Source organism: Homarus americanus, unplaced genomic scaffold, assembly GCF_018991925.1.
Source record: "Homarus americanus isolate GMGI-L3 unplaced genomic scaffold, GMGI_Hamer_2.0 scaffold16712, whole genome shotgun sequence".
Taxonomy (NCBI): domain Eukaryota; kingdom Metazoa; phylum Arthropoda; class Malacostraca; order Decapoda; family Nephropidae; genus Homarus; species Homarus americanus.
This window is the reverse complement of record NW_024757794.1, coordinates 5,720,172-5,733,187: the sequence shown is the minus strand read 5'-3', so window position 1 is coordinate 5,733,187 and position 13,016 is coordinate 5,720,172. Positions and strand designations below refer to the sequence as shown.

General features: G+C 39.4%; 1 protein-coding gene across 4 annotated transcripts in view; it reads left to right on the top strand.

The window, feature by feature from the left end:
* Positions 1–13,016, top strand: part of LOC121857778 (flavin-containing monooxygenase FMO GS-OX-like 2) — a 71,038-nt gene that overhangs the window by 23,426 nt on the left and 34,596 nt on the right. For all 4 annotated transcript variants that reach the window (XM_042353962.1, XM_042353964.1, XM_042353963.1 and 1 more), the window contains exons 4-5: positions 11,987–12,120; positions 12,737–12,914. In XM_042353962.1, coding sequence (XP_042209896.1) covers positions 11,987–12,120; positions 12,737–12,914 — 312 coding nt within the window. The remainder of the gene's footprint in view (positions 1–11,986; positions 12,121–12,736; positions 12,915–13,016) is intronic.

Here is a 13,016-nt window from a genome sequence, read left to right as displayed (position 1 = left end):
AAACGCACGTATTGTGTCGGAAAGTGGAGTTTGGGGTCAGCCCAGTCTCTATTTCAATTAATCCCATATGTTCTCTTGTTCACTCTACACGTCCGCTTACTGGCCTCCATGGGTTCAATTGACCCCTGAAGCGAGGTATCACTGTATCTCAGTATGCTTACATCACTGGAGAAGACCCCTGATTTGCCCTTTACATCAGGGGTTCTCAAAAATTTTCAAACAAGGACCTTATATGAGAGAAAATAAACGAGGACCCCTCACATATGTCCCCCAAAATAATTTTATATTAGGCCTATTACACTTCTATATAGATTATGGACAAACAAACACAAATCGGAAGAAATGTATTAGATATATATGTGCACCATTTCAGAATATTAACACTCAGGAAAGCTGTGAATCACACAAACGTAGCCAAAAAGTAACTTTAACCCCATCCCCAAGTGGCACCTTTGATAGTATCAAAACTCAAAAGAACAATTCAAATAAAAGTACAATCCAAAAGTAGGAGGAACAAAACAGCATCCTCATCTAATACACATACTGAGTAGTCCCTCTCTACCACAGTAACGACAGTGTTTGAACACACATATAACAAGCAAAATCAATAAATGCAAATAACTCCACCAGGAAATAGCATCAGAGGAATTCCTCTCTCTCTTATATATATATATATATATATATATATATATATATATATATATATATATATATATATATATATATATATATATATATATATATATATTATTAATGCAGATGTGGGTTCCTCAGTACAACTTTCTATCCTTGGAGGGATGGACGAAAGTACCAAGTAGTCATCTCTCCACATACATCCGAGCCCTGTACTTGGTCTTCATGGTGTCAGAGCTGAGAAAGATGTCTCGTGAGAGGCACGAGTTTGGAAAGGGCAAGATCTTCATAGTAGCACCATCAGGATACTCCGTTGAACAGAAGGCCAAAGTCTACATCACAAATTGACGGAACCGGATCCTCTGGGTCCCATCGCGACAGTTCCACATTTCTCTGCCTTTACACTGAGACCATGAGCTGATGAATAGGCAACAAATGGATGCCGAACCCAGTCCCAGGCATCGTGTCAACATCAGTGAAATACAACTGAAATGTTTATTCAGTGCAGTGAGGTAACAACGGATCGGATTTCTCACCAACTCGACTGATAGTTTGTTTGTGTCCGAAAACTCTCGGAATTGTGGAACATGTCGGTGATCCCATTCAGGACCCACATTCTCCAGATCTAGGAGCCCTGAAGGCCTTGATTTTATCACTGTCCTCCAGGATAGAGGCATAACCGCCTTGGACGGATAAATTGAGTTCATTCAATATGTTGAACACGACGGCAAGATAGGCGAGCTGGGCTATCCACTCTGGGTCAGAAAAAAGCGCTGCGGTGGCATCTTTCAGAAACTCACACAGCTCGGTGCGGAGTTCAAACACCCACTGTAAAACTTTCCCACATGAGAGCCATCGTACCTCAGAGTGGAACAGTAGTGTATCATGTCTTGCACACATTTCATTCCACAGCTGCATGAACAGCAGAGACTGTAGTGGCCCTGACTTCACATAGTTAACCACAGATACAACAGTACTAAGAACAGAGTGCAGGTCAGGGGCCATATCTTTGGAGGTGAGAGCCTGCCTATATAGCATGCAGTGCTAGTTACAATCTGCTAATTGAGCACCTTTATCTTCAAAACCACCCCTAATTTTGTTGCCAGTCATAGCAGCTGCTCCATCAGTGCAGACAGCACGAAGTTCTCCCATTTCAGCGTGTTTCGCTCATGAAAGCATCAAGTATATTGAATATTTCCTCACCTGTTGCTCTCGCCCAGTCACCTTTTTACAAAACAAAAAATCCTAAAAATTTGTCCATCTCTACGGGTATCTAACTAGCTTAATGAGCTAGGCGGAATTTGACACGCCAGTGGACCTGCCGAGTTGAATTGAAAATGACTGCTTGTAATCTTAATCTTGCCACAGGATGCATTTTATGTTATAGGACATGTCTTCAATCTCCCTACTGTGTCGCTTGAGAGAGGTACAGGTTTAAGTTTTTATGCCTTTCCATCATCACCTCACACACATCTCCACCCCAGAGCGGGGAGCACCAGCTCCCTCCCCGATCATGTGGGACTTTGCTTTTGGCTATCCTCTGTCAGGTAGGAAGCCCGGCCAGCCTCTGGGGAATGGTGGTGAGACTTGTCATCGAGTTTGTTCCATCAGCACACCTCTTACACTTAAAAAGGGACCTGCTTTTCTGAGCACAACCAGATGTTTCAGATTTCGATGTTCCTCAGTTTAGCAGGCTTCATAGCATCGCTTTGAAAGCACCTGCATGCAGACAGGACACACTCGTCTCCGTCTTGTTAATGAAGTCGAATTCAATATAACTATCGCCATATTTGACTTTTCCTGGCGATTTTGATGGTTCTTCGTTCACTTGTAACATTGATGCCGGTCATTTTACAAACTTGTCCATGATGATATCTAGCTAGCTAGGACGATACTCAGGCTGCCTGTTGCTGTCACTGTGAGTCACTGTTGTTACTACTGTACAAGAGACGGCTCACGCATCAGGAGCACATGACGGAATTGTCTGAAACGACATAGTATATCTTCTTAAAATTTGGTGAATATACGACTAATTAAGGACCAGATATGGAGGTTACCGTAAACAAACTTGGGTTTGCTAAAAGACTGTGGATGCAAACAATTGACATATAAAATGAACATAACATCATGAGCAGTAGCCTGCTCAGAATAATAATGAAATTGAGAAAATACTACACCGCACTGCACCTGCCTCCAACCCTCCACATTCCCTCCCTCAGGGCCTGCCATAAGTGTGTGTCCAACTTCACTTAATAGATTAGGTTGATGTTTCATGTTTAATTTGCATATCAAATGGTAAAACAACACAAAGTTATTATTAATAGTGCAATGTAACCTTTTCAGCATTTGCAACAGAACAACAAAAAATACACAGTAAACTTAGTGCTAATAATAGACAACATGGATCAGTTATAGCATACCCAACAAGGAAGTCTATCCAGTCTGGTCAGTTTGTTAAAAAAACAAAAACAATAAAATGGCAATAGTACCATGACGCATACAAATATTGTCAATAATCAAAAAATAAATCATAGTCCAAAGCATTTGTTCATTTCAACCCAAATCCAAAATATCCAGCGAATTGTAATCGCCAAATCTCTCACAAACGTTAAACGCACTATTTCTAAAAAACTTTTCACGGACCTCTAGCTTATCAATCATTTTACATGATCCACCTCTTGCCTCTTCATATTTTCCTTATTTCTAAATAACCTCATATTTCTGTTGCTTGTGATATACTGTACTGTACTCCTTCCTCTTGCCATGGAGTCTAGTTCATGTTTCTTGCCCATATATTGTACTATACTGTATTAATGCTTGCTCAGCAGTTCTCCTGTATCACCTTCATCTTTACTTCATTTGACGGTGTTCTCTTTCTCCAAATCTTTCTCAATCCACTTCTACTGTGTTTGATTTCATCAGTTATCATTCCATTGGCTGACGGAGTTATTCCCAGATATGAGGTACAGGGGTGATAGAGATTGTGTCACTCTGAATGAATTTTTTTGGGGGTTTTGAAAAAATCGGTATGGTATTATTGTATTAATGATGTGTAGTTCTATGTGCAGAATCATGTGATATCTTCAGATTTGAAAAGTTTTCATTTTTGCTAGGTAAATTTTAGCGAAATCTTATGAAATTCAGTATTCACCCTTTTACCAACACCACTAAATGGCTTATTTAAAATGATAAATGTATCCAGGTTAATTTATTAGGATGAAAATGATCGAATAATTAAGCGAATTGATCTTTGACATTTATTAAATTTAATAATGCCTTTAGAAAACAAAATCATCAAATACAAAAGCGGTTTTACTACACTACGACCGGTGTTGCTGCACACCATAGAACATGTCTTTCTTTAGCTATATTTCTGCTCATCACACTGCACATCAGCTGGGATGCCCTCCTCTCTCCTGGCTGTGCGTGACTGCTGGCCTCTCGCTCACTTGCTGTACCTGGCAGCTCTATCTCTGGGTGTGGGGGCCAGGCAGGAGTTTATGCATGGGGTTGTCAGAAGCTCGGCTCTGAACATTGGTGAGGCTACCCAGGTAGAGGGGGCTCACTGCCAGCCTGGATGTTATCAGATCTATGAGATCAGTGGTCTTGGCACCTAGATTGACTTCAGGTCTTCCTGATAGAGATAATGCCAACTGATTAGAGTCATGCCAAGATCCCCTCATAGTCTCATATCCAGATCTTTTTGACTGCCATCTTCTCTCCTCCTCCTCATCCTTACTGCAGAGCATTGTCTGCCAGAACTGCCTCAGGACCAGGCATACCCAGGAAGATCTCCTCACAGTCCTGCTCCTAATCTAGACAACCTTCCTTGGCTGACTCCTCCAGGGCTCAAGCTGGAAGAACATGGGACACTTCGGGAGGCTTGATGACTTAGCCTTGGTGTTAGACCAATTTGGCAAGTGAACGCACTACGATAAAGATTGGACAATAAATCTCAGGTTGTGAAGCTGAGTTCCCTTTCAGTTTATGATGTGACCCAAATTCTGCAGAACCTACAGAGAGCCGTTGTGAGCCTTACCTAGAATGTGAGACTGGACCTATCTGCAGGTAGCAAGTCTATCAGGTATGACCCCAGTTTTGATGGCACTGCAAATCATGTAACCATAGTACTGGTCAATTACTCGGAGTGGAGTCAATGACGGTATGTGCAAGCTCTCAACGAGGTGGAGAGACCAACTGTGATTTTTTAAAACTTCGGTTCTTCTAACTCCAGTGGCAGAGTCCAGCATCTTGCCAAGAGGACCAGACCATCTGGCTGTTTGAAAGAGTCTTGCCATCCAGCTCCTGGATCAGATGTGTCTGAGTGGCAACTGGACGGTGTGGAGGTCACAAACAATCAGACCAGCCTCCCAATCTTCGCTCTATCCACCTTATGACCCCCTGCCTTACCCTGTTCGTGTTGGTGTTGTCCCCTCAATAATGGCCTGCAGGGGTCTGGTCTCGTTCCTCTCTCTAGACCCAGTTCACAATGTTATCTCACCACTATCTCAGCTGGTTTCCTGATGTCATCTTTCTCTGGGTGAAATGCCACAAATACAGTACTTCCCTCCTGGTTCACTGCAGCAGGGGTAGTGTTCTCCCTTCACCATGGCGAGGGAACAACTTGTGGGAATCTCAGCTTTCATGAACCTTTAGTGTCATCCCTTCTCCATCAAGAACAAACAATTGATTCCATTTCTCTTATCCCTTATCAAACTCCTCTTCTAGGTTGCAGCAAGTTTCTCCTGAGCTCTCCTTACTTTGTTATGATCTATCACCAAGGTGAACATCTCATCAGGTGTTATCAAACCACCGTCAATCCAAGCAGCTGTTGCTATCTCTGCAGTTTCTCTGAGACCAATTAATGATTGTCGCATGCTGTGGAAGCTATGCTCAAGTTATATACCTTCCCGAATCTTATGCCTGGAAGGTTTGGGATCATTATTTTTCTGGGTTGGGACAATCACCATTCTCTAGTCCTTTTCGGATCAGCCATGGGAAATCATTAAACTCTGAATCATCTTGACTCCAATCCTTGACCTTTTTTACCTCACCTAAGGCCTTCTCAGAATCTCTTTTCCTCGCAACTCTTCTCCCTCTTCTGTCTCTCTGTGGCAGCCTCCTGTCTCTTGGACTCGAATATCTTGGCTAAAATCATAGAGAGCCCCTATACTGGCAGTCTTCTCTCTCTGTTCTTTGACCAATACCGGATTCGATCACAAGATCTTCCAGTTCCGCTGCAAATACCACAGGAGATATGGGCCTCCAGTTTACAGTCACGATGCATCAAACTCAGGACAGAAACAGTGGGCACTTGCAAGTAATTATGTCAAATAACTGGTCAGTTGCTTGGCAAAAGCTGTCCTTAACTGGATTTTCCTCTCCCAAAGAGATATCTCTTGCCTTTTCCCAACTGGCTAGCAGTCTCTCATAATCTTCTTCTGACTGTTATGACTGGAGGCTTGAACTGGCGTTAGCCAGGGGTGTACTGTCTTAGAACAGCTGGTCTTATCACTGGCAATGTCTTTGTTTGTGTAAGTTCTTTGGTTCTTTTCATGATTTGCGCTGATTAAAACCTGCCGTATCTCAAAAGCATCTCTCCAATGTAGGCAGCTCCAGGCTAGGAGCTCTCCCAGACCCAAGATAGTGACTGAGATGGCTGGATTTACGGTTCTCGTCCTGACACAAGCAGCCGCCATAAATATTATCAACACTCGTACATCAGTCTATGAGCAGAAAAAAATATTGTTAGTTGGGTTCATTTAAAGAGCCAAGAGTCAGAAAGCATTGTTCACTATTTGGTGTAATGCACTAATGCAACTGTACGTTAGATTTTCGATAAATTTCACGCTAAATTTACCTAGCAAAAGGTTGCAAAATATTGAAACTGAAATTCTTTTCTGTTTATATACACTAAATCTACCAAAAAAGTGATGGGCCATAGTTTTTAGCTGATCTTCCTCCTATGACACACCCTAGTGGAATTTCACGCTAAAATTTACCTAGCAGGTTGCAAAATATTGAAACTGAAATTATTTTCTGTTTATATACACTAAAATCTACCAAAAAAGTGATGGGCCATTAGTTTTAGCTGATCTTCCCTCCTATGACACACCCTAGTGGGGTATGCTATAACGAATCTAATTGGTTCTAGAACCTTGTTCGTTATAGCATTCGTCAGTTATAGGATTAATCCATTCCAGGCCCCTAAATACAACCACTTAACACTGAAAAATATAATATAAAATTGTAAAACCAAAAGTGCATAAATACAGTACTCCCTCTTTATCGACGGATTTTTTATCGACGGTTTCGATTATCGACGGATTATTTAGACGGATTTTTATTTTGGCTTTATTTGAACTCTGACTGGTCAGGCTTTTAATAAGCCTCAATCATCACACTTGTATATACTGTACACTGTATTGTTTACTGTAAGGACCGATGTTCACTTCAATAAATGAAATCGTAAGTTTGCTAGTATTTTTGTCCATTTATTATATTATTATTTATACACTATTATTTAAGGTTATGTGTAAAGGAAACGATTTTCCTAACTTCAACAAAAATGGCGGAAAAATTTACTTACTTTGAGGTGTGTATGTAGAAGGCTCCTGGATGATGGTGATGATGTGCATTTGAAGTGGGAGGTGCAGGAGGAGAAGGGAGAAGAGAAGGAAGTGGAGGTGGAGGAGAAGCATTTTACTGCTTCTTGGAAGGTGAGTCACCTTCCATGAAAATGTCAGGAACCTCTGGACTGACAGATTCTCCACCATGAACATCCTCTCTCCTTCTTGAAGTGGAAGGCTGAGGGCTAGCATCTTGTTCCCTCTGCCTTTTACTGAAGAAAGTGTCAATTGTGGTCTGTGGGGCATCTGTCCTCCTCACCATTAACTTATGTTTAAAGAAGGAGACCACTGAGTCCTCAACATGACACAAAGTTAGTTCAGTTTTTTCCACTTCTGGGTGCTTTGAAGCCAGTTCCCTGAACTTCTCCCAGTGGTAAATCACATCTTTCAACTGTTTAGCTGACATATGGTCATCACTTTCAATTTCCTCCTCACCACTGTCAGCCTCTACCCGTAACATCTCATCCAGTTCCTTCAAGTCATTAGGAGTAAGTTCCTCCTCATGAGACATCACAAGCTCTTCCACATCCTTCTCCTCCACTTCAAGACCCAATGACTGACCAATGGACACAATCTCCTGGTCCAACTCTGTGTCATCCTCAAATCCCTCAAAATCATGGACTACTGATGGCCACAGTGCTTTCCATGAAGAATTGAGGGTTCTATTGGAGACTTCTTGCCATGATGACACAATCAATTTTACAGCCTCCAGGACGTTGAATTGTGTCTTCCAGAACTGTTTCAGTGTTAGTTCAGGATCAATGGAAGTTGCCTGATGACACCTCCTAAACATTTTCTTCATGTACAACTTCTTGAAGTTGCTGATCACATTCTGGTCCATTGGCTGTATGAGTGATGTAGTGTTTGGAGGCAAAAACAACACTTTCACAAAGTCAAATTTATACTCCAAATTTCTGGCAAGGTCAGGGTCATGACCAGGAGCATTATCCATGAGGAGAAGAGCCTTTAAAGGAAGTTTATTGGTGGTTAGGTAGCTCTTGACAGAGGGGCAAAACACATCAATAGCCCATTCATTAAAGAACTGTCTTGTCACCCATGCCTTACGGTTGGACTTCCAATAAACTCCAAGCATTGTTCTTACCACTTTCTGTTGCTTGAACACCCTGGGGTTTTCAGAGTGGTAGACAAGCATAGGCTTCAGTCGGAAATCCCCTGAAGCATTGGCACCAAGCAATAGAGTGAGACGGTCTTTCATGGGTTTATGCCCAGGTAAAGAGGCTTCATCCTTGGTGATGAATGTTCTTTTGGGCATCTTTTTCCAGAACAGCCCAGTTTCGTCAACATTGAACACTTGCTGTGGAAGATAATTTTCTTCTTCCATCAGTTTTTTAAATTCAATTAAAAACTTTGCTGCCCCTTCTTTATCAGCACTAGCAGCTTCACCATGCCTAACAACACTTAAAATGTCACTTCTTTTCTTAAATTTTTCGAACCAGCCTTTGCTAGCCCGAAAATCTTCAAATTCTGTTCCTGAAGAACTAGGTTGATCTGTCTTTAAATGTTCATAAATCTCCCTGGCTCTTTCACAAATGAAATCACCAGAAACTGAATCACCTTTCATCTGTTTTTCCCTAATCCAGATGATAAGTAACCTCTCAGTTTCTACGATTAGGGATCTACTTTTAAACACTCTTGTAGATTTGTCTCTCACGTTCACTTCCTTAAATTTGTCTTTTTGTGCAAGAATTGTCGACACAGTTGATGCCGACATGCCATATTCTTTGCATAGCGCATTTGATTTAATACCTTGTTCGTGTTTTTTTATTATTTCCTGCTTCATTTGGATTGAAATCACTTTTCTTGATCTCTTAGGCCCCATGCTGGATTCAAACAATGGCAACACGTATTTTTCAAAGTTAAACTAGCTGTAAATAAAGAATATTTTCTTTAAAATAACACTGCACTGCACTATATATTGTCAATATGTAAAATAATTTTCAAAATGACCAATAATTTGCTTGGAAACACAGAAAAAAAGCGTTTAGTTGAAGAGAGTCTCAAGCAAGATGTTACCTCCAGTGAAAACAGAGAGAGACTGACGCCTGTTTGCTGTGTTAAGAGGCTGGATGCCGCGCATTAAACTAGTCACTTTACCTTCAATTTTGTTCAATAATTGTTAAAATGACTAAAAAATTGAATATTAAACTTTTAAAATAATTGAATAGTATAAACTTCTTGATATTTACAAAAATAGTAAGGAATTTAAGCCCTAGAACCGATTAATGTATTGGCGGACTGATACTAAAGCTGGTTGCCCGGTCAGTGCAAGCGAAAACATGTTGAGGTCGGTTCGTAAGAAGTTCGTTAAGCGAAATTTTTTTCGTTAAACGAATTGAAGATCCTTATGGAAGGCAGTTCGTTAATCGAAATTACGTTAACCGAGGTGTTCGTTAAACGAGGGGTCACTGTACTGTATGCATCTAAACCCCTGAAATAAAGAATATCATTAATACTTGTAATAAAAAAAACAATAAATTAGTAAAAAAAAATAAAAAAATTTTTTAAATGTTCGTTGTAGGAGTTTCGTTCGTTATAGCATTCTCAATTTTATAGGTAAAACCGTTTGTTATAGGAATATTCGTAGTAGGATCCGTTCGTTATAGCATACCCCACTGTATCTGAAACTTTATACAGTACTTCATCAATCTACAGTATCTCACTACAAGCTTATACCCATACTGTATTTCTCCCTGTCTCCCTTCTCTACTTATTTTCATGACTATAAGTTACATTCACTATCAACTTTTCTCTAACACATATTTTTTTTTACAAACTCATTTGCTAACATTTGTAAATTTTCTTCTCAATTTCCCTTTTGAGTAGTGTCATCTGGAAATAATAGCTGACTCACCCTGACATCCTGCATTAATCACAAGATTTGTATTTCTCTCTCACTGTTGGTTTTATCTCTCTCATAAGGCTGATACAGTCATCTGGGCCAAGGTTTTGCATTATGTTTTTGGAGTGCGAGTAAGAATGTGATTGTAGTAAATGTATTTGCTGAACTGGGGATGAGGAAGATACTGTAAAAATAGTTACATGTATAAGTATGTATACTGTATTGAACATTTAACCTTATAATTGTTGGTTTCGTTCTTGGACATCCAGTATGTCATTTAGTGCTACTGTGAAAGAGGAAACTACTGTACTGTAAGGAATTAACATATTAAGAGAATGAACAAACACTCGACTGTCATTTGTTACATATGTTACGCTGTTGGGAAATTGATTGGTAAATGAATTGAATGTACAGGTTGATGATACAGTATAAACATATGTGTGGGTGTTTCTATTGACCTTTTCTAATTACTTTCTTAACTTTTCTGACACTTATTACAAATTTTGTTAACCCCATATTGAGGTTTCTGTTTCCTTTCTTTTATTCTGCTCCACACAAACACGGAAGAGGAGTTAGGACAATACTGTAGACTGATTGACTGATTGTTAGCTAGAAAATAGGTTTGAACAATTGACTGATTAATTGATTGTTAGCTAGAAAGTAGTTTGATTCTTAGGCGATGGTAAATTTGAAGAAAGGATGTAAACTGCTTGTGGGATAATTATATGGAGATGGTACAGTATTAGAATTATATTTGAGGTGCCCCGCCTCGTATGGGTTACTCGCGCCAAAATTTGAAACCGAGAAAACCGTGCTAAAAGTTTTTCTAACTTCAAACATGCATTATTTTTTTTTCTTCTTTTTTGAGATGCAGCATTTATTTTTTATACATTTTGAAGCTAAAGGACTATAGGTAGTAGGCAGCTACTAAACAGGGAAGTACTACTGCCTGGGAAGATATTGGAAGCATAATGTTTTGTCAAATGATAGACCCTGCTGCCATATGGCACCACAAAAATTGTGACCAAGTCCCAGGTTGCTGATCTGACATTGTGCCTCATTTACACACAATTGCAGGGTCTCAATTGTTTCTTTTACTACTGACAACACAACACAACATACATACGTATATCGTTTCTCAATTTTGATAAATTTTTTTCCATTTTTTTATTTCTTTATGGTTCTTTGTTATTATCATTATTATTTCATTATTTTATTTTTAATTGTATTTTTTTTATACATTTTATTTACAGTACAGTACTATGAATTATTATTATTACTATTATTAATATTACTACATTTTCGCCCCCAGGCCCCGATGTGGTTCAGAGACCTGTGCCAAGGTGGGCTAAACCCCATTTAAAAAAAATAAAAAAATAAAAACTTGCAGATGGTAGGTAGCATGTCATGAAGTAATATACTGGGCTGTTGCAGCGTTGACTTGAAACAGCAAAACTTCCACCCGCTTATGTTTTTTTTTTCTTTAATCGATATCCGAGTGTAGTTCCCGCCCGCTGGAGGGGCCGTGACGTAGATAGCAGATGCTCACACTCATTGGCCGAGACGGGGAACAAGGCTGTAGGCTGGCCGCTGTGATTGGCCGTCCACTCCTCTCACTAACAGGATGAGAGCACATTTCAATGCGAAACCCAAGACAATAATTTCCTGTCTGCCACAAATCGATGTTCTACCCTACTTTCAAAGGGCTTTCAACCTTACTTACAGTGTAGTAAGGAGATCTTATCAACTACCATCATATAGAGCTAGGCCGAAAATAGTGTTTTCCAACAGAAATCAGGATTTGCCCGGATGGTCTGAATGCACCTTACGATGCAGGACGCCTCATTTAATTTCTTATTTTCAGTATGGCCATTTTGTAGAGGAGGTTAAACCAGTGAAACAGGATGAGAGTTACACAGCTTGGGACATTACTGTTAGAGACCTGGAATCCAAGAAGGTCTTTACCACCACCTGTGATGCTCTTCTTGTGTGTAATGGGTAAGTATCATTTCTTATTTTTTAATTCATAATTTGTCTAAACCCATCAAAATATTTTGTCTTTATTTTGTCTTTAACTTATAACCCTTGATGTTTCCATTTGGAAAAATAAAATGATTCATTATTTTTAAGGAGATCATGAAGAGATTTTTTTTTCATGTAAAAGCTCTTTGGTCTGGATTGATTTTGATAGTAAAGGAGATTTTTCTTCTATTTTTTAGAAAATAGTTGTAAGTAAGGCATTTATTGTTACAGTGTATTTGTAGTGTATTATGGTACTGTACAGGGTTATGTTCTTTTACTTAGAAGCTGTTAATAACAGGACTATAAACTTAAAAAGTAAAGATAAAGAATTTGTACTGTAGTTTTACTCTTTTAGCTCATATTACATCACCTATATCTTAATACAGTACAGTATAGGAAGTGGGATTTATGAGATTGAAAGTTAGAGAAGAGAACAAGATAAAAGTCTAGGAGGTTTTGGAATATACTGTATAGTACCCAAATTTACATGAAGGGAAATAACATTTGGCAGTTTAGTTTTGTTCTTGTGTGTTTTGTTGATGTTTAAAGAATGCTTTTAAAGCATGGCATCTCTCTCTCTTCTTTATTTTAGCCACTACTCTCTTCCACAAATGCCAGAAATAAAGGATATCGATAAATTTCATGGTCCTAAGTCCCATAGCCATGATTACCGGGAACCTTCTCCATATAAAGACTCTAAGGTTGTGGTGTTGGGGGCTTCAGCATCTGGCCTAGACATTGCTCTGGAATTGGCTACAGTAGCAAAAGAAGTAAGTTAAAGTTAAATAACATTTGAGTACTAATCATTTTCGCATGATATTCAATTTTCAGGATTAAATCCTAATTGGTGGTAGAGCCTGAAGCCAGGTAAG